We start from the raw sequence: 22,797 nt of genomic DNA on the forward strand, positions 1-22,797 counted from the left end.
AAGGCAGCTTTTGTGTCGGGTATTATAATTATGATTGTCCGAATTAACAGAAAATTTAGAAATATTTTGTTTCATAAAAATTAATAAATTGTAGATATACAGACTGGGAAAAGTAAGGATATTATTGTTTTTAAATGTATTTTTACAAGAACCCCTAGCTTTGATAGAATAAATTGTTCTAATTATTCTTTTTTGCAATTTAAAAACTTTTTTATTTTTGTCGGAATTTCCCCAAAAAATAATTCCGTAATTGAGAATAGGATAAACATAGCCATAGTATACCATCATAAGAGTAGAAATATCAACTGATCTAGAAAGAATGAGAGTTACAAAATATGCTTTATTTAACTTTTTGATGACGTCTGTTATGTGAGTTTTCCAGGTTAATTTATGATCTACTGTTATTCCTAAAAATTTGGTGGAGTTGGCAAGGTTGCAAGATAGAGTGGTGTTTTCGTGAGAAAAATTGTTATTAAAATAATTTTTTTTAAAGTTCATTAAAAGAGACTTGGATTGATTTAGTAAAAGTCCATTAGCTTGAAACCAACTTTCCAGCTTTTGGAATTCTTGTTTGATAAGCTGTGGAAACATTGATTTATCTGGATGGGTGAAGATAGCAGAAGTATCGTCAGCAAACATAACCAATTTAGAATTTAAGGTCATGGGCAAGTCATTGACATAAACCAGGAAGAGTAAGGGTCCAAGAATGGACCCTTGAGGTACACCATCTGTGATTAATCTATAATCAGATTTAATTCCCAGTGACTGCAAATTTATACACTGTTTTCTGTTGGATAGAAATGAAACCAACCATTTACTGGTCCTGCCCGATATACCATAAAACTGCAACTTCCGAATCAGTATATTATGGTTTACACAGTCGAACGCCCTTGACAGGTCACAGAAGAGACCAGATACATTCTGCGACCTGTCAAGAGCATCCGCAACCTCAGATACAAAACTAAATATGGCATCTACAGTGCTTTTACCCCTTCTAAACCCATACTGATTCATGTTGAAGAGTTGACATTTATCAAGGTAATCATACAGCCTATTAAAAACTATCTTTTCAAAAATTTTTGAGAATGTCGGCAGTAATGAAATGGGCCTATAATTAGTTAGTTCATTTGGATTGCCTTTTTTTATAACTGGTATCACGTTTGAGAGCTTTAATACATCCGGAAACACACCTGTATAGAGTGAAGTGTTGATTAAATGAGCAAGTGGGATTGAAATAAAAGATGAACATTGTTTTATGATGAAGGGTGATATTTCATCCCATCCACACGATTTGGAAGGTTTTAATTCGTTAATTATTTGCTGAATTTCTTGAGGATCTGTAGTTTTGAAAGATATTAACATGGAATTAGGTCGGACCCCTTGTTGTAAAAAATTTATTGAGCTTTCAGGATCAGAATTAACATTTAGAAGTTTGCAAGTTTCTGTAAAGAATTTGTTAACATAATTTAACTGATTTTTTATGTTAACGGATTCGGATAAAAATGGAAATTTGTCTATTTTACTGGCGGAAGTATTCGTTTCTGTTTTTACAATTTGCCAAGCAGTTTTAGTCTTGTTGAACGATTGTTTAATTTTATTTTTATTATGTAATATTTTAGCAGTTCTTATACATTTACTGAGCACTTTGCTGTACTTTTTAACATAGTTTTTAAAATGCAGATTTGTGGATCGTTTGCTGAGCTCAAAAAGTTCCCGTTTATGTTTACTAGATCTTTTTATCCCACTTGTAAGCCACTTGTAAGCCTTTACTTTAATACTTTTCAATGAAATTGCGATCTGTTAAAGATCGGTGACAACCTCTTGGAACGAACAACATACGGGGTTTGTTAATCTCATAGTCATCATGTTTCGAACACCTTTAGTTACTCACTTGTATCAAACAGCTATAAATAGCTTTATTGCCCATTCACCACGTATTTTAAGAACATAAAAGTTAATAATAAAACAAGTAAACAAAAATGTAAACAAAAAACTATATTTTCAATTGCATTGGCCAGCTGTTGTTCACTAAATTAATCAAATAATAACTTCCAAAACATGCAAGGCGTAGCCTTTTGGAAATCAGCCTGTGGGGCAGAGCCCTTAGGGAGTTCGTTCATATCAATACTTTTCGTCAAATCTACACACTCTAAGCTTCATTTTGATATGCTATATGCCTATATTTTTATTTGGTAAATGGTCTTAACCGTTTACATAAAATTTGATTGTATCACTTTAATAATATAATAGTTTAATAATATAATAATAAAATAGAAATAGATCACCAATTGATGAAATACGCAATTGTTTTTCTGAATCACCTCTCGCTAAAAAAGCCTTTGAATAAAAATAATAAATACTTTGTGATAAAATTAGAAAAATACGTCTTATATCCTGATTAGTGAAACATAGTTACTGAACATGTTTCTCTACAAATGTTGAGTAATGATTAGTGTAAAGTGTAATGATTACTAAAAAAACTTGTGTTACAAAACTGACATAGGCCACTTTGTTAAATGAAAGAATATAAACAAAAACATTTGGATTTTTTCGGAGGTGCAAGTGGGATTTGCTTTATTGCAAGATTCGTCTGGACGTTGACTACTAATAGAATGCACTCCCTATAAGTTATTATAAAGGATTTTTATCCCGATTCTCCGAGAAAATTGAGACAGGCTGTTTTGTTGAAATTTAGTAGTTACATTATTTGTTTAGAGTTTAGTTTTATTTATAGTTTTAGTAAAGCTATCATACAGATTTTACCCTGTGAAAAAAAAATGATTTGATTTGATTCTTAGTACAGTATTAGGGGAACAATAATTCTCTTCAGTCTATTATTAGTATTCGCTACACGAGTTTCCCAGGGGTACATGCCATGCGGCCCTGAGGTGCTAAGGGTCACTAGCCCAAGTCGTCAAAGATAAAACATCGTCTGACCTTCATGGCAATTATGTTTGACAGTATGATACGGATTTGTGATGTTTTTCTATGTAATTTCAACCTAAATAAATAAACGTAAAGCGTAAAATATAATCTAGCAAATTGAAAGTTAAATAACACTTTTAAAATGGTCTGTGATGATAAAAACCTTCAAGTAGGAAACCTATACGAACTGTTATGTAGAACGTGCTATGGGATTCGTATTTTCATATACGTGTTACTGTAAAATTATTAATTAAAAAATAAAAATCTTACAAAATTAATTCACTTAAATCTATTAATGCTGCAAATTATTCAACCTAAGTCCAAATTCCTAAAGTGCATGTCGCTTATTTTTACACTTTGCCCATATTTTGGTGAATACACCTAGTTGAGTCCACGTTTTATAAAAAATTACAATTGTTCTACTTATCTGGATTTCATTGATCAGGAAAACTAGGGTTTACTGCACCAAATTCAAGGTGTCGGTTGTGAGGTACAAAAACGGGAAACTGCCCTTAAATGGCAATGCCTCTCTACATCTTCAAATTATTTGATCTAATCTGGAATTTTATTAATCCGACAACTTGGATCTCCAACCATTCCGTATAAATAGGGTTTACTTCACTACTAAGTGCCATTCCGTCATCAATAATCAGTTGTCATTCCGTATAAATAGGATTTACTTCACTACTAAGTGCGATTCCATCATCAATAATCAGTTGTCATTCCGTATAAATAGGGTTTACTTCACTACTAGGTGCGATTCCATCATCAATAATCAGTTGTCATTCCGTATAAATAGGATTTACTTCACTACTAAGTGCGATTCCATCATCAATAATCAGTTGTCATTCCGTATAAATAGGGTTTACTTCACTACTAAGTGCGATTCTGTCATCAATAATCAGTTGTTCGATTATGATTCTCATCCTCCTGCGGCCGGACTGTGAACTGATTCTGAACTGCAGTGAAATTCCTCGAGGAAAAGACCTATTTGAATGGCGTTTTCACGAACAACTAAAAATAGGAGGAAAAAGACAAGTGCATACGTCACTACGTCACTTGCGACAATTCAATTGACTCTGCAGTAAGGCTTAAGGGGATGGGACCAAGATCGATGGGTAAGTATGAGGATCGGGCACTTGTCTCTTGTAGCACGGTGAGGAGCTCACATTGATTCATCACCCGGTCTAAGAACGTCGCTCCGCTAACAGGTCGGTCTACAAACTTTGTTTTTTATGTAAGTATTTATGTACCCCCTTGAACCATTGTAGTAGAAAATAATATGGTATTTGGTCAAATATTTATTGACATTTTTAGGCTTTTTTAAGTCCTCTAAATATGTTTTCGAATGATTGGACATGTTATGATGTGTTTTGGGTGGGTTAATTAGAACAGGATGTAAACATAAAATAGGGCGAATTTAATGATTTAAACTTGTAAACGAAGAACTCTGTAAAAATTGTTCAGGAAGAATTTAAATTTTTAATATATCCTACAAATGTTCTAGCTTTGGAATAATTTGAAATGTTTGGAGGAGTTGGTTCTTTAGAAAACAAAAGAGGAAAAGAAATAGTAAACTATTTATTAAAATGCGTAGGCCGGTTTATGAAGAATTTATGTTTTCAACACGTCCTTTAAACGTGTCCCTGAATGATTTTACAGTTACATGAAATGTGGTTATGCATTGTTCAGAGAAATGGGTTATTAGCTAACGGAGGAATCTTCTAATATTAAATTCTTTGGAACGATTTATAAAAAAATAATACTGTATAGTGTACAGGATGTTTGCCTTTGAAGCCTCTACTGAACTTTAAAAGTTTACAAACCTTGCAAGTAGTTTAAAATAATTTTAGGTTTGTTCACTTTTTAGTACTGGCTACGTATTCGGAGTTTTAATTGTGTCGAGTATATTATCAAACAGTAATAAAATTCATGGTGAACAGTTTACCCATGAAACCGTGATTGAAATTAGAATGTATACTCACTTTTAAAGAGGTTTACATTAAATATGTTAATATTTATTAATGCCAAAGAACATTTAAAATAAAATTAACTGTACTATATTAAATTTTAGAATGGTATAGTGTACAGGAATGTAAAAGATCCTGATTTATAAAAATATATGTAATGTGTTTTATGTTATACTGCACAATCTTGATATTATCTTAACATTTTACCATTTTATCGGATTTTGGGCATCTACCATTTAGGGAATACGATACTACCGTAGGTCTCATGGTAAAACCTAAACCTAAGGCCTATTTACTTTTTCGTCTTGATGTCTCAAAATCCCAATAACACTATCCATTCATCATTTCATATATGTGTCCATTAGTGCGATATCTCGGGTAAAAATGATCCGATTTTGATGAATTTGGTAAAAGTGAGTTAACCTGAGTTTAAACCACCATGACCGGACTAAAGATAGAGTAAACCTGAGTTTAAACCACCATGACCGGACTAAATATAGAGTAAACCTGAGTTTAAACCACCATGATCGGACTAAAGATAGAGTAAACCTGAGTTTAAACCACCATGATCGGACTAAAGATAGAGTAAACCTGAGTTTAAACCACCATGACCGGACTTAATATAGAGTAAACCTGAGTTTAAACCACCATGACCGGACTTAATATAGAGTAAACCTGAGTTTAAACCACCATGACCGGACTAAATATAGAGTAAACCTGAGTTTAAACCACCATGACCGGACTAAATATAGAGTAAACCTGAGTTTAAACCACCATGACCGGACTTAATATAGAGTTAACCTGAGTTTAAACCACCATGATCGGACTAAATATAGAGTAAACCTGAGTTTAAACCACCATGACCGGACTAAATATAGAGTAAATCTGAGTTTAAACCACCATGACCGGACTAAATATAGAGTAAACCTGAGTTTAAACCACCATGATCGGACTAAAGATAGAGTAAACCTGAGTTTAAACCACCATGACCGGACTAAATATAGAGTAAATCTGAGTTTAAACCACCATGACCGGACTAAATATAGAGTTAACCTGAGTTTAAACCACCATGACCGAACTAAATATAGAGTAAACCTGAGTTTAAACCACCATGACCGGACTAAATATAGAGTAAACCTGAGTTTAAACCATCATGACCGGACTTAATATAGAGTTAACCTGAGTTTAAACCACCATGACCGGACTAAAGATAGAGTAAGCCTGAGTTTAAACCACCATGACCGGACTAAATATAGAGTAAACCTGAGTTTAAACCACCATGACCGGACTAAATATAGAGTAAACCTGAGTTTAAACCATCATGACCGGACTTAATATAGAGTTAACCTGAGTTTAAACCACCATGACCGGACTAAAGATAGAGTAAACCTGAGTTTAAACCACCATGACCGGACTAAATATAGAGTAAACCTGAGTTTAAACCACCATGACCGGACTAAATATAGAGTAAACCTGAGTTTAAACCATCATGACCGGACTTAATATAGAGTTAACCTGAGTTTAAACCACCATGACCGGACTAAAGATAGAGTAAACCTGAGTTTAAACCACCATGACCGGACTAAATATAGAGTAAACCTGAGTTTAAACCACCATGACCGGACTAAAGATAGAGTAAACCTGAGTTTAAACCACCATGACCGGACTAAATATAAGGTTCGAGGGTTTACGGGGTAGAATTTGGGGTTTCCAATTTTTGTCCCTCAAAACATAACATTTTGGAATTTCTTTTAAACACATTTTGTAGGGCTTAAAATAGCACACTGAAGCGATGTTGTATGTCTAACAGTTATGTAGGAAATATACAAAAAATGAATCGTGTAAATTTAAAATTCTCATGTTATTCTTATGGGAGTGTAGTTTCCATGCTTATATATATGCTTATATATAGTTTGATTAAAATTGGGAAATTTATTAATTTTACGACTATTCAGTCGTGTTAATTTTTATTCAATATTTTTTCCTACAAATTTAACATGGGAATGTCATTTTAGTTGTATCTATAGCTGACGATATTACTATCTTAACTTACCTTAACTATGATGAAATGGATAAATTTAGTTACAAAAATGCTTCATAAACCTTCAAGAAATGTTAATGACATTCAAATCGTATAATACAAAATACTATTCAATAAGCATTAAATAATTAAACCCTACTTAAGTTTAAGTTATCTTTATTTTAATGTAAATTTAATTATTTTTATTATTTCTGTTATATTTTTTATTAGTAAAAACCAAGAAATTGTGGATGTTGACGAATAAAGAAATAAAATTGATGTTGAAAAGAATTCAAAGCGCTATATCGCTGTACCGTATCAGGCGAAATAGGGTAAATGTGAGTGAGGGAAAGAGGCAAAAACAACCTGAGAGGTCCTTTTTGTTAGCTTATAGCTCAATTCATCATTAATGAATTTAAATTTAAATAAACTAAATCCTTCTTAGGACTTTTATATTTTTTTTTTACTCGCCATGGAAAATATTGACACTTTACAGAATCATTTGACACAGTATTCCTTGGCAAAATAATTTGGCGCCTCGCCGACCAAAAATTGATCCAATCAAGAACCATGTGCGTTGGATCGATTCCAATCCATGCGCGTCTAATGATTTTAAACGATCGATACAAGTTAACTCAGTAATTAGTTTAGTCACTACTTGCACAAATCAAGTAAATAGTCTAAAAGTCTTGACTTTCAGATTACTGAAATAGCCAATAGTTGAATGAGCTTCTCACAGAGATTGCTACTGACAGAAATATATGGACTGGATAGCCAATAGTTGAATAAACTTCTCACAGAGATTGCTACTGATAGAAATATATGGTCTGGATAGCCAATAGTTGAATGAGCTTCTCACAGAGATTGCTACTGATAGAAATATATGGTCTGGATAGCCAATAGTTGAATGAGCTTCTCACAGAGATTGCTACTGACAGAAATATATTTTCTCCATTCAATTTTGATACAATGAAAGTTTATGTGACATAAATGTTGCTTTAGTTTAAATACTTGTCTTGTCAGTTTAGCTGGATACGAAAGTTATATAGGTAGATTTGAACCAGTAATTAATAGCTGCTCACTATGCCATTGACGTATTCTAAACCTTGCTTCAGCTTTGTCATCATCTACTTGTCATTAGTAACATGTACAACTTATTGTACTTTAAATTTTTAACATTTACTTCGTCTTCTTTCCACGTTAGAACTTAGATAAAAGTTTTCACTTGCATTTAACTTGATTTGTATGCGATACCTCTTTTATTCTATGTAGGTGGTTAGCACTTGCCTGTGTATTAGTACAATTGGTATAGAGCTTAATTTTACACATACACTAACCCAAAACATTGGTGCAATTTATAGAAAGAGGAAATAATTAATAAAATAACGTAGGAAAATAAAATAAGGTATTTAATGTAAACACGCGCATAAAGGACACTAAAAAAAAAATACAAATTCATACTAATTACTTCTTGGACATTAGTATTGCCAATGTTAACATTTGTAAATAGAATAGGAAGTTAAATAACATTACGATTTACGAGGTAAAATCACAATACCCCCGCCGCAGCAAACCTGCAGACAAAGCTAATTTCCATTTGGCAACAGGGAGGGTAAAAAAGTGTTTTTTTTTGTAAATGTTAATAGTTTAGTAAGAAATAAATGTATCTTCCAAATTTGATCTAAATATGTTCATAAACAAGCAAACTACAAAATTGTACTTATTCTTCATAAGAATAACATGGGAATTTTAAATTTAAATTTTTTTAAATTTTCTCCGTAACTATTTGGCGCATGATAACGCTTCACATACTAAATTATTTGTTATTTTTAAGCTCTACAAAATAGTTTTAAAAGAAATTGCAAAATTCTAAGTTTTTAGGGTCAAAAATGGGAAAACCCCATTTTTACCCCATAAAAACCCCCCGTAAACCCCCGTTCCCATAGTCCGATCATGCTGGATCGCGAACTCGTTCGAATTAATGTAGGTTTACACGTTTATACCAAATTTCATCAAAATCGGAAATAGCAAATGATCATCATCATTAATGATAAACATTATCATTTAAGTGATAATGAATTTTGGGAGTTTATGAAAAAAAGGTTTAAAACAGCGCTTGATGATTAACATCATGTTTGATTTTTTAAAGCAGTTTTAAAAATTATATACTCTGTATTTGTGGATTTTGAAAGTGCTGTTATTTTTTACTATTCTGTGAACTTGAAATGTTTGTTGATTACGGGTATTGACTTCGAAAAAAAATTGAATTCAGAAGATTTATAAGTTTGTATTCATAAGAACTATAAACTTGATGACTTATGAAATATGTTAAAATAATAATGGAAATTTCGAATATATCCGCAACCAATCAGACCAACAATTTAAAATATTTTATTTGGATTAATCTGATAACGACACAGTCCCCAATATGCATTGGCGAGGTTATAGAAATAAATTTCATATTTATTTGATCAATATTGAAATATATGAATAAATGTTAAACTTTTGCTACCTTGTACCCATTGAAACCAAAAGATCTGATCACCCATTGCATTTAAATATATGATAAAATTATAAAAGAAATAAAGCCGTTACAAAGATTCTGATAACATTTTTTTAATGGCTTATTTGATTTCGTATGTGGAATAATAATTCAATAATCTAATAGTTTTAGTTTTGATCCTGCAGAACCAACTGTTAACAGCAACTTTGACCAAAATACCGTAATGAGGTCGGTACCTACACTAAAAAAGCTGCAGATCGTTTTTAATGTGAAAATTTAATTTTTAAATGATTAATTTTGAAATATGAGAGAGCGTCTGATCATTTCGTTTTCAACATGTAGCGATTGAAACCAATCATTGGAGGTTTCATGCCAAATGGCTGCGTATTAACAAGGTTATTGAAAAGAACATATTTTAATATTTAACAGTTAGCTTAACACCTTAACTGAACTCTTAAGGAGTTTCGTTATTAAATATTTTAGAGTGTTTTAGATTAAAAGAGTGGGGTTAATAAAACTGTTACGGTAAAATTTATTACAAATCGTTATATAATTAAAATACATTTTAGAGGAAATAGAAGATTTTAGAAAGGTAAATACGTGTTTGTATTTGATTTAGTCAATTTGCAGTTGTAATAAACAACTTACCAAAAATATATTTTCTATCCAACACAACATAAGAATATCCTTGGAATGTCCTGGGGATATCCCAGTGGGATATGGGGGATATCCTCTGTAGAGTTTCCCATGGGATATTGGGACGTTTTGGGAATTGTGTGAGATATCCTGAGAATATTCTGTGCTGTGTGGGATGGTGGATAATTTAAACTTAACACTTAATAAGGTTTCTTCTCCGCCAATATTTTATAAATCTAAATGTTGCAGCGTTATAATAATGTAAAGCCACGGATTTTCAAGAATTATCGGCATCATTGGAAATGTAAGCCTCGATTTTGAGATGTGCACTCATGCCGACAACTATACAGTAAGTGACATTTTTCGGGGCCATTATCAAATCGATACCCATAGATTTTATTTTCGAAAACTGAGACATCTTCAATAACTGCATATCGCGTTATGTTTTATATAACCTCCATGCAAATATATTTCCAAAACCTCGAACATTTTTGTACTTAAAAACCGGCAAGAACCCCAACACTGAATAGAAACGTTTCATTAAGACATGAAGTGGGGTAATAGGTATACTTTAACTGTAGGGAATGACGTATAGAGGGAAAAGGACCTCTCGAAGTGCTTGAACACCAACCCTCCCCCACCCCACTGTCATCAAGCCCTCAAGCTCACTTCACTATCCAGAGCGAGGTGTAACTGTAGCAATATTTGTTGGTATTGTTATTGTGATTTAGAAATTAATTGGATGAAAAAATATTGGACAGATAAATGGAGAAGTAAATGTTTTTGATTATATTTTTCTTTCTTTCTTGGATAACTTGGATAATAACTTGGATACAAACTATAGATGCTCACTTGAATACTTACATAGATGCTTACTCATATATTTACTTTTATACTTGCAAAGATACTTACTCGGATACTTACTTAGATACTTACTGGGATACTTAGATGATTACTTGCATACTTACTTGAATGCTTACTTAGATACCTCCTCGGATACTTACTTCGATACTTACTCGGAAACTTAATTAGATACTTAGTGGGATACTTACTTAGATGATTACTTGTATACTTACTTGAATTCTTATATTTTTTTTAGCTACTATTTTTAGATAATTACTTGCATACCTACTTGAATGCTTACTTAGATACTTACTCGGATACTCACTTAGATACTTACTCGGAAACTTACTTAGATACTTACTGGGATACTTACTTAGATGATTAATTGCAAACTTACTTCAATGCTTACTTAGATACCTCCTCGGATACTTACTTCGATACTTATTCGGAAAATTACTTAGATACTTAGTGGGATGCTTACTTAGATACTTACTCGGAAAATTACTTAGATACTTAGTGGGATGCTTACTTAGATAATTACTTGTATACTTACTCGGATACTTACTTAGATAATTACTTGCATACTTACTTGAATGCTTAGATACTTACTGGGAAACTTACTAAGATAATACAACATAACCAATAGGAATTAGCCTTCTTATTTAGCCTTCTTTATTTTTGTTCTTAGTCCATGTATCGGCTAAGATAATTACTTGTATACTTAGTAGTCTATCAGTTTATCAGGAACTGTTTTAACAAAATGAAGAAGTAGCTTGTACAACTACTATTTTTAATTGCAGTTTATATTTGTTTTTTTACTTTTAACTACAGTAATAACGCAGGCCTCAAAATTACGAATAAATAATCAAATTCAATTTAAAAAGTCGTCAGAGAAAATGTAGTGAGTCAAATTTAATCGTTAAATACATTGCGAGCGTGATTTGTTTATAATTGGTCAAATAAACATTCAAATTCATTTGCTGTAGGTTTCTTCCATTTATATGTTCAACTTCTTTTATACAGATCTTGAGTAGGCAATTAGATTATAAAAGGTAAAAGACAGGTTTGTCATGACTGCAGCGGTGAAGGTTGGTGTCGTGAACTTTGTCCCTTGCCGGTCAGCTGTTCCTGGTTAGCTATTACAGTATCATACAATGCATTTGACTGGAAATTTAGTTTGTCGTTTAATAGATCATAACTATGGCTTTTTGTTGCTTTGTATATCTCGTATTCTTCTATGGCGTTCATGAAGCTTCCTTTTGTGCAAAAATGTAGGGGTGTCATGTTTGTTTCGAAATTTGTATAGTTATGATTTTCATTAATGAGATGGGCTGCATAATTGAATTTTAAATTATTTTTGCTTTTGGAAGGTGTTCTTTGAATCTGGTTTTGAAGGCACGGCCGGTTTGTCCTATATAAAAACTATTGCAATCATCACAAGATAATCTATAAATTCCAGTTTTCCCCTGTATCTAGATTATTACTGGACGATGGATTTAGTAATCGTTGTAGTTTGTTGGAAGTTCTAAACGCTACCCCGATGTTTTTATTTTTTAATTCGTTTTTTTTTTCAGAATATTCGGTAGCCTTGTACCATACTCTGACGTTACGAACATTTTGTCAATTGGGCTATCTAATCTGTTATTATTGGTTTTTTATTTAATTGTTTTTGATAAGTTTATCGATCATGGCGGTTTTAAACCCATTTCTTTGGACAATGTATTTTGTCGTGTTTAGTTCTTTGTTGAAATTATCTTGGCTTAATGGGATCGTGAGCAACCGGTGAACAAAACTGTTATATGCTGCCATTTTTTGTTTTGTAGGATGGTGTGAAGTTTCATGGATGGTTGTGTCGGTTAGCGTAGGTTTTCTGTAGATTTTCAAATTCAAATGAGTTTTCTGTTTGAATTAATACAGAAAGTTTAATTATCAGTCTGTTTTTATTATCAAGAAAGTTTAACCTGTCGTTAATTTCCAATTCTATGGTAAAATGTAGGCTAGGGTTTATTTTATTTATATACTTAGTAAATATCTCTAGTTGTCTTACGTTGCCATCTTGAGTATTCATTCTTATAAAAAAGTATTTCGGATTCATAGCTACAATGGTGTCAGGTATTATACGTATAACTATGGCAAGAGCTACGAGAGGTCATAACTATATAACCAACAATATTGTAAAGTCCGAGAAAGTCTTGGCTGGTCAGATGAAACAATAAATAAATATTTTACCTCAGAAGTACTCTTGATCTATCCTTTTTCTAAACGAATTTTACCTTCCCGAATTTCAAGTAAATTTAAATTATTTTTCCTCATATAAATATATATTTTGAGTTGGTAGATATTCTTTAAAAATGAGTTTGAACAATATTACGTCATTTACGTTTTCAATTACTAGGTGTTTATTGGGACTTACAGATCAAAACTTAAGGTTCTCTTAAACATCAGTTTTCACGACATTTAAATTTTTAAGGAATCTGCAAAATATGTCTGAGTGCAGGTTCAGAAAAAATGAACAAAAAATAAAACTTTCGAATATTTGTGTTTATAAACGTAGTTTAGTTAACAATGATTAGAGGCCCAGAAATGATTGAAGGTACAATTTCTATTCAGTTGTAATGTATGTGTGTGTAAACCAGTTTTCATTGTATTCACTTGAATTGATTACAACTATATACGCAGACATCTTCCTTTAGCCTTCTTTATTTTTGTTCTTAGTCCATTTATCGATTTCGTATTAAATAGCACACCAGTTTGTCACGATCTTATATAATAAATTATTTTCAACCACATGTTCTTTAAAAACACACATCGTGTTTATGGGTAAAACAAATAGTTTTCTAACTAAATATATTTGAATAAGCTGTATTACTGGAGCCTGTGTTCTTAAATTTATCAGGCAATATATTATAACGTTTTAAACTCATTAATATTTAATTTGGTGGATGTCCTACTTTCTCATATTTCCTACGCATCCCCAAACGTTTCTTAGCATATGTCGCGTTATTAGTGATCTTATTAGTGACTGGGTGTTCTTGTTTTGAATGTTCTTATATCAAGAACGGTTCGATTTAGATTGTGTTTGGTTTCTTACTGACGAACACCCAGAGCTCCAAGTAGGCAGTGCCATTGATTCCCACAAAATTGCTTCCGTTACGAGGGAACTGTCTGACCCAGATTTCATCTGATATGTTTTAGTCCTTAACACTAAAGACTGTCTGTGGAATAGCATGTCTCAACATTACTACCTGAACGGAGGGGTGGAAAACGCCACTTAAAACTGGAACATTATGAATAATTAAAAAATTATTAATTAATTATTTGACAAAAGTGAAGGTTCTGTATTCTTAGTTATAATTTAATAAACAATGGCACGTATGATCCGCGATAATCTGTATAACTACTTTCCAGTATAATTTAATTCAAAAATAAATAAGCTAGATAAATAATAGTATATACTTCGGGCCAGCTCAGCATCTAAGAACACTGTCACTTTCAACAACCTTATGACTAGCCTTTAACATTTGTAATTTAATTTCATTTGTGTTTTATAGTGATATTTTTGTTTGGTTTATTCCTGACTTGAGTCAATTAGAAACACTGTTTACTGAAATTATATCACGAATAAAGACATTATTTTGTTATGTCGACCTAGGTGAAGCCAAGACACTTTTATTCGGTGTTACGAACCATAATTTTCTTTATACTGCACCATTCTTTCAAGAACTCACGAAAAGTCAATATCGAACATAGTTTATCTTTATAAATATCTTCCAAAATGGTTTCCTTCTTGTTTTGATATTATATACGAACTAATGTTACTGTTATTTATATGCAATATGTATAACTCCACCAACAGAATAATAAATGCAGAACCAACAGAAGTTCAGAATGCTATACCCATGACCTCGATAGCATTCTGAAATTCTCTACTTTACATTCCTACGCTGATGATTGTCAACTAGTTCTTTCCCAGCCCCTTTTGATTTTCATGAAGCAGTCAATCTCATCAACACTGAGTTGCTAAGGGTAAAGCAATGGTCTGACGATCACGGTCTAAAATTGAATCCTGAAAAGTGTACTGTGCTTCATTTCTGGTCTTCTGGTTTGCAGCCTAAAATAGTCTTGTTGGAAAGGTAGAGCGGTCAAATTCTTGTGGTGTCTGATTCTGTTAAGGTGTTAGGTATCAGAATTGATTCTCAACTCAATTTTCGCTCACATGTTAGTTACATTTGTCAGAGAGTTTCAAATAGGTTGAGAATTTTACACCGTTTTAGAGAGAGATACTATCTGAACATGCTAAGCTGGAATTTATCAAATCAACAGTCTTCCCTATTATTCACTATGCACTTCCATCGTTTGGTGAATATCTTACTCTTGACAATAGAGTTCTTCTTACGAGGTTGCAAAACCGAGCCCTAAGGTTTGTCTTCAATCTGAGGAAGTTTGATCATATATCTGCCTATCGCAAACAGGCTAAGGTACTCTCTTTGGAAAAACAATGTTTTCTACAAACTGTTTTAATTGTTCACAAGACACAATCGTCTTCTAATTTGCCTCCCTGAAAAGGAAACTCATGCCTCGAACATCAGTTAGGGAATGCTGTACTACTATTAATAGTAGGCAGGACGGCTTGCTTGAAATGCCGAGAGTGCGGCGTGAGATAGGTAAAAAGGGGTTCTCATACTTTGGACCCCAGGCATACAACACCCTCCCAAGAAATATGAAAATCATGTCACGTAATTCATTTAAGGCCAATTTAAAGCTAGTTTAGTTTCACTGTTTGTAATTATTGTGTACTTGTAAACTGTTCGTGACTTGAGTTGTCTTGAAAACCAGTTTTGGCTGAAGACCGCTTTAAATAAAGGCATTTTATTATTATTATTATTATTATTATTGTTATTATTATTACATAAATGTTTCACTAACAAAATCATTTTACAATTTTTATCCGTCTAGCTGACGATAAAGTGGGTATTTGCAATGAAATATATAATATAACATAATATAAAATAAACACATCTAAGCGTTTATAGGTATACGAATATTTTTTTTAAGCAAGACTATTTTCTTCTTGTACAGCTACACACATGAACAGCTAATGTCTTTGAATATAATAGGTGATTCTTTGTTGCCCTACTGAGAAACAGCATAACAGTCACAGTCGGTTCCAGTAACAAGTCCTTGTGCAGTATATACGATGGGTCGCACGGCCTCAACTCACTCTGAGGTTCTCCACCCCATCCGTTACTGCTAGGCCACCTCAGTAAGTAGTGTAGCTTAGTAATACTTTGTACAGTTAAATGTCCAAGTAAAATCCTTAGAAAATAAAACTTGTGGAAAAAGTGAGTTAATCAATTTTCAGGTGACAAGATTTTGTACCTGTATTGCACATAACATAAGTCAACATGAAATACATCAAACCAATCCTGATTACTAATTAATACAATTTACTTTGAATAAAACAAGTAGATTTCTCATCCTAGCAAAAATCTGAAGCCTGTTTATATATACAGTGTCACTGTGTAAATTAAGTATGGAAACATATATGTATTTATTAAACCGAAATAGAAAGAAAAATTATGTTTTTGACATTGATCGTTGAAAAAGATTCACCAATCTTTTACATCAAAAATATTTCCCCCCCCCCCTAACAGGACATAGCAACACCCCTATTGAGTGACATCTCATTTTGAAGGGTTTGTCAAGAGAAATACAATGACACAAACCCGAGGTAAATATCTCAGTCCTAGTCAAAATGGCAGGTATTCCAAAATTTGATTTATGTGGAAAAAAAACACCAATTCCACCAATTCAAAATTTTGAATACCTGCCATTTTAGATAGGGGTGAGATATCTACATCGGGTTTGCATAATTTATTTTTAAAAACCCTTCAAAATGAGGGGTCACTCAAGAGGGGGTGCTATTTGGAAAAACTTGTCACCAATTGTAGGTTAAAAATATTTTTGATGTAAAAATCCCGAAAACCTTTGTTAACAATCAATGCCACAAACAAAATATTTCTATCCATTTCGGTCAAAAAAATACAGTCTGGCTTTTTTGCAAAAAACACATTTTAGAATGCCTGCGATTTTGGCTAGGGGCGAGATATTTACCTCGGGTTTGCGTCATTGTATTTCTCTAGACAAACCCTTCAAAATGAGGGGTCACTCAATAATAGGGGTTGCTATTAGACAAAAATAAGTTACCTCCTGCCCCCAACCCTATTAGGAGGGTTAAAAATATTTTTGATACAAACGATTGCGGAATCTTTGTTAACAATCAATGCCATAAACAAAATATATCTATCTATTTCGGATTTAAAAATACAGATTTGTTTCCATACTTAATTTACACACTGTATGTTCCATATTGGTGATGTTGAACTCCTATGTTGACTAACATTTTTTCCTTTATTCTATGGTAGATTTTTTTTATTTGTTTTGTCATAAGACTAGAGGACAAGCTACTGTTTATAGTTGTATAGGTTTATTGTGGAAAAATAATTCTAAAATATGTGAAACAACATGAAAACAAGAAAACTTCCCCATACATGAAGCGGATGGAACTAACGTTAAAACTGTTCTCAGATTACCCATAAGGATGATTTATGTTAATACTTAGAAATACTGAGTAGGACTCCCTATCAAAAAAAAAAAAACAATATGTGTTGACATTTTTGAAAACTTGAAGTGTTTTTAGGAAATATATATGATCTGAGATGTAACTAACAAAAAGCTTAACTTCAGTGAACCAATTTGGTTGGTATATTGAACATCTATATTCCAGGAATATTCATTAAATATATTATAGATTAAAGAATAAAACCTCTAAAATGTGGCAAAATTAAGGGGTTATGCCTAATGTGGGTGTTTTATTCTTAACTTTTCATCCCTATGATCCAATATATTGCAGCTGGGAGCATCTTTGGCACTGAGGATCTTCACACTAATTTTCTCTGCAATACTTTACCTCCTCTTGCTTTTCAACTTACAATTATCTAAATGAGATACTTGGAATATATTCAGAAGGACTTTAAGCTCCAGTTCTACTTGTAGCAGTCACTTTTTTGTCTTCCTTTACATCCAGCCTTTTTGACACTTTAATTCTAGAGATAAGGTTATACTACTTAAGGTCATCATCCGAGCTTATTTATGGCATTGTGGTTTTCTATGACAGATTTTAACTTTTTTACATAATCAAGCTCTCAATCCCAAAATGTGCCCATATTCATACAGCACATAATGTAGGGTGTTATATATATTTCAGGACTTGGAGTATAAACGATTTTTGTGATTGCCTTGACTATCGGAGTATTGTACATAATTCTGAATTTTATTACATGTTCAGTATACCACATAAAAGAAATAATAAGAAAGCTGTGTGAATATGTCTAATTTTTAGGTCACACGAAGTAATAATGGTAACGAAATAGAAGTTTGTTGAAGTGGGGTTTCAAAGTTTCCCAGCAATATCTCACCTTCTCTTAACTATCAACTTCCACTTATCTAAATGAGATACACTTATACTATATGGAAGGAATTGAGGCTCTTGCTGTAATTGTCTGTCTCTATATTTCCTATTTATTCTGGTACAATATTTAAATTTTTGTTCAAAGCTTACCTTTAGCTGCAAAGGCCATCTTTTAAAATCGTTTGACTAATTTACCCTGTTTTAGCGAATTTCCCTATAGGGAAGTAGCTATTACCGTAGGTGGCACGGTAAGACCTAGACCCGGGACCGATTTACTTTTTCATTTTGATGTCCCCAGAGGCCAAAAACACCATTCGTTCAAATTTTTATATATGTATATATATATATATATATAGAGACATATATATATATATATATAGACATATATATATAGACTTTTATATATATATATATATATATAGACTTATATATATATATATATACGTCCGTGAACGCGATAACTTGAGTAATTTTTGTCCGATTTTGATGAAATTTGGTTTAACACGTTCGCTGCTGACCGCTAGATGCCGGGACGGCGCCAGGAGCTGAACTAACGCTTGTCGCTGCATAAACATTGCTGACTTACACTGAATTACAGTAAAAACAACAGTAGTTATACTGGATGGCAATGTTCTGCAATAAAACTGGCTTTGGACATAGTACCAAGCGATTCTGATAGATAGTAGCATTACCCAGGTTGCAGTCGGTAAAGTAGTGTCGCTATCTAGCAGAAAAGAGGTGGGGACAAAGCCCTGTTCTAAACGACCCTGGTGGGGATTTTGGGAAACTATATTTTTTATTGTCAGAAAAGTACGTCCCCACGAGCTGCAAAGAAATATAGGACGCTCGTGACGAGCTGGCTGATCCATGGAAACGTTAAACAGCAATGACACAGCGTTGTATATGTACAACGCTAGCTCCTGGCGCCGGGTAGGCACGTTGTAAAAATACAACGCCAGCAGCGAACGTGTTAAAGGTGTAAAGCGGGATAAACTTGAATGAGTTCGCGAACCAGCACGATCGGACCATGGGAACGGGGCTTTACGGGGGGTTTTATGGGGTAAAAATTGGTTTTTCTCACTTTTGACCCTCAAAACACAAAATTTCCTGATTTCTCCTTAGACCTTTTTAAAGAGCTCAAAAAAACAAATAATTTAGTATATAAAAGTATTTTTGTTCGATTATTAGTAACGGAGAAAATAAAAAAAAATTGTAAATTTAAAATTCCCATGTTATTCTTATGGAGAATATTGTCAAATGTTGTAGTTTGCTTGTTTATGGATATATTTTTATCAAACTTGGCAAATTTATTAATTTTGTACTAAGCTATAAATATTTTACTCAAAAACACACTTTATTAGTTTCCTTGTAGCAGCAAACCTAGGTACTCGTTAAACCTAATGTTATTAAAATATATTTAACTGAAAATCAATTCAGACAAATGTAAATTCGCTTAGTCGGCAGGTTTGCTGCGGCGGGAGTATTATACTTCTGCAGGAAAGTTTTTCTTGGTTCTTCTCAGATTCTAGATTCCGAAACTTCGCAAAACTTTTGAATCTATGAAATGTACTCGCTCTCAACGAAGTCAGGCTGATTACCGAATGTGGGGACTGAAGAGGACCAAAGCCCTAGAACAGTGACAGTGATGTTATCGCCCATTGAAACGTCATGTCATGTTACCTATATGGGTGAACAGAGCCGGATCTAACCAAATTGGGCATAGCTGTTAAAAATCTTGCACATTTTACCCAAACTAAGCCATGGCCAATCAAAGGGAGGTATTGTAATGGTTGTGATGAGTGTATTGTTTGTTTGTACAATGTGTTGGGAGGTATTGTAATGGCTGTGATGAGTGTATTGTTTGTTTGTACAATGTGTTGGGAGGTATTGTAATGGCTGTGATGAGTGTATTGTTTGTTTGTACAATGTGTTGGGAGGTATTGTAATGGCTGTGATGAGTGTATTGTTTGTTTGTACAATGTGTTGGGAGGTATTGTAATGGCTGTGATGAGTGTATTGTTTGTTTGTACAATGTGTTGGGAGGTATTGTAATGGTTGTGATGAGTGTATTGTTTGTTTGTACAATGTGTTGGGAGGTATTGTAATGGCTGTGATGAGTGTATTGTTTGTTTGTACAATGTGTTGGGAGGGATTGTAATGGCTGTGATGAGTGTATTGTTTGTTTGTACCAAGGTTGTCTCTCGCATCTACTTACTAGCTGTAAATTTCTCTTCAGTTTTCAATCCCGCAATTGACCGCGTTTTAAATTAGCATAAATTTGTTCCCAAATAGTTTAATTGGCAAACTTATAAAGCCAATATTTGTTTGACACTAATAATTCTGTTTTAACATTTCTCATCCCAATCCCAGCTGACCTGTAGACTCATAAACAAACGTTTAATAAATTCAAACTAGTTCCTTATTAAAAATTGACATTTAAACCCACGCCCATGTAAATAACATTGGTTCAATTGAGGGTTTTTATGCGAGAAAACATTTTGTTCTTTTTTTACAAATTTTAAAAGCCTTTAACATTATATTTAAAAATAATTATCAAATGAATAAAACAGTAGTGCTACTGGTCAGATTTATTACCACGGGGACTACAGAAATGTAAACTCCCTTACTGGTGAAATATACTAGTTTTCTATCTTGCTATCCAGTTTAACTATTCCACTCATCTACTTGTGATAGTTTATTAGGTTCTTTTATCATTTATCATTTACCAGTGAATATGACAATGAAATGCTATAGAAAGCAACTCCTGCATACAGTAGTTGGAGATGGTGCAACCTCTTAAAGTAAAACTGAAATAAAACTTATATCAATTACAGGTATAACATTTTTATACACTTAATATGGCATATTTTTACCACGAAAATGATATAACGGATCAGAATGAGAAAGGAAAACATTCGGGCAATAACTATGTTGACATTCACACAACTGATTATAGGCTATAGCCTACATCAGATCAATTGGGATGTCGTGTGAGAGGGACAAGGGAGGCTCCAAACAACACCAATCACTGGACATTAGTAGTACTACACTATCCAATTAGGCAATTAATTAATTACTAAGAAGACTGCACAAAATAACAAAAACTACGGTGGTGGAGGAAAGGTAAATGTGCGCATGCGCGTCCCTCTCGCCACTCTAACTGATCAATAGATCAAAATAGATAAAATGTTCCCGATTTATGTGTTTTATTATCAAGACTACTTTGTCCTCTATTGTTTTCTCAGGAGGGATATTCCCCACGATGGTGCTGAAACCTTTTCCCGCCCCGGCCGCCTTTCTCGTCCTCTTCTGGATCGTCTGCATAAAGTGAGTTTATACCATGACAGGATTGCCAAACGTTTGTCTTATTGTAGAATATGTTTGAGGAGAAAATGTCTTCTGAGAAGGAATGGATTGTCAACATCGTCTAGTGGCGTTAAACAGTTTTTGAAACCCTATCCCCTAGTTGACATGTTGTAATGATGTAGCGAACCTCCTAATACCGTAGTTAAAATGTTATGATGATGTAGTAAACCTCATTATACCCTAGGTGAACGTGATTATGTAGCAAACCTCCTCAAAACCCTAGTTAACATGTTATGATGATGTAGCGAACCTCCTAATACCCTAGTTGACATGTTGTAATGATGTAGCGAACCTCCTAATACCCTAGTTGACATGTTGTGATGATGTAGCGAACCTCCTAATACCCTAGTTGACATGTTGTAATGATGTAGCGAACCTCCTAATACCCTAGTTGACATGTTGTGATGATGTAGCGAACCTCCTAATACCCCAGTTGACATGTTGTAATGATGTAGCGAACCTCCTAATACCCTAGTTGACATGTTGTGATGATGTAGCGAACCTCCTAATACCCTAGTTGACATGTTGTAATGATGTAGCGAACCTCCTAATACCCCAGTTGACATGTTGTAATGATGTAGCGAACCTCCTAATACCCTAGTTAACATGTTGTGATGATGTAGCGAACCTTCTAATACCCTAGTTGACATGTTGTAATGATGTAGCGAACCTCCTAATACCCTAGTTGACATGTTGTGATGATGTAGCGAACCTCCTAATACCCTAGTTGACATGTTGTAATGATGTAGCGAACCTCCTAATACCCTAGTTGACATGTTGTAATGATGTAGCGAACCTCCTAATACCCTAGTTGACATGTTGTAATGATGTAGCGAACCTCCTAATCCCCTAGTTGTTGATGTAAATTGGTTAGAGCTTGTAAATATACAGTTTTTATACTCAAAATCCACCAGTACTAGTACTTATACTTTGAATTCAATGGTGAAATAAGCTCCAACCGGTATTTGTAAATATGATCTGCAATATTTTTATTTTATGGTTGAATAAAAAGTGAATGTATGAAAATAGATCGAAAGTGTTGTAAATTGTTAGTTTAATTACA

At 33.2% G+C, this 22,797-nt stretch overlaps 1 protein-coding gene across 7 annotated transcripts in view; it reads left to right on the forward strand.

Moving 5' to 3' along the window:
* Positions 1 to 4,057: 4,057 nt before the first annotated feature.
* LOC128998054 (glycine receptor subunit alpha-2-like) overlaps positions 4,058 to 22,797 on the forward strand; it is a 32,181-nt gene continuing 13,441 nt past the window's right edge. For 3 of the 7 annotated variants that reach the window (XM_054424015.1, XM_054424021.1, XM_054424022.1), the window contains exons 1-3: positions 4,079 to 4,162; positions 16,015 to 16,160; positions 21,614 to 21,695. In XM_054424015.1, coding sequence (XP_054279990.1) covers positions 21,631 to 21,695 — 65 coding nt within the window. In that variant the 5' untranslated portion in view covers positions 4,079 to 4,162; positions 16,015 to 16,160; positions 21,614 to 21,630. Of the gene's footprint in view, positions 4,163 to 16,014; positions 16,161 to 21,613; positions 21,696 to 22,797 lie in introns of all 7 variants that reach the window. The other 4 variants (XM_054424018.1, XM_054424017.1, XM_054424020.1 and 1 more) reach the window with 4 other exon arrangements.

The sequence above is a fragment of the Macrosteles quadrilineatus genome, unplaced genomic scaffold (genome assembly GCF_028750875.1).
Source record: "Macrosteles quadrilineatus isolate MER2022 unplaced genomic scaffold, UCM_ALF_1.0 Scaffold_7__1_contigs__length_78375512, whole genome shotgun sequence".
In the NCBI taxonomy this organism is placed as follows: domain Eukaryota; kingdom Metazoa; phylum Arthropoda; class Insecta; order Hemiptera; family Cicadellidae; genus Macrosteles; species Macrosteles quadrilineatus.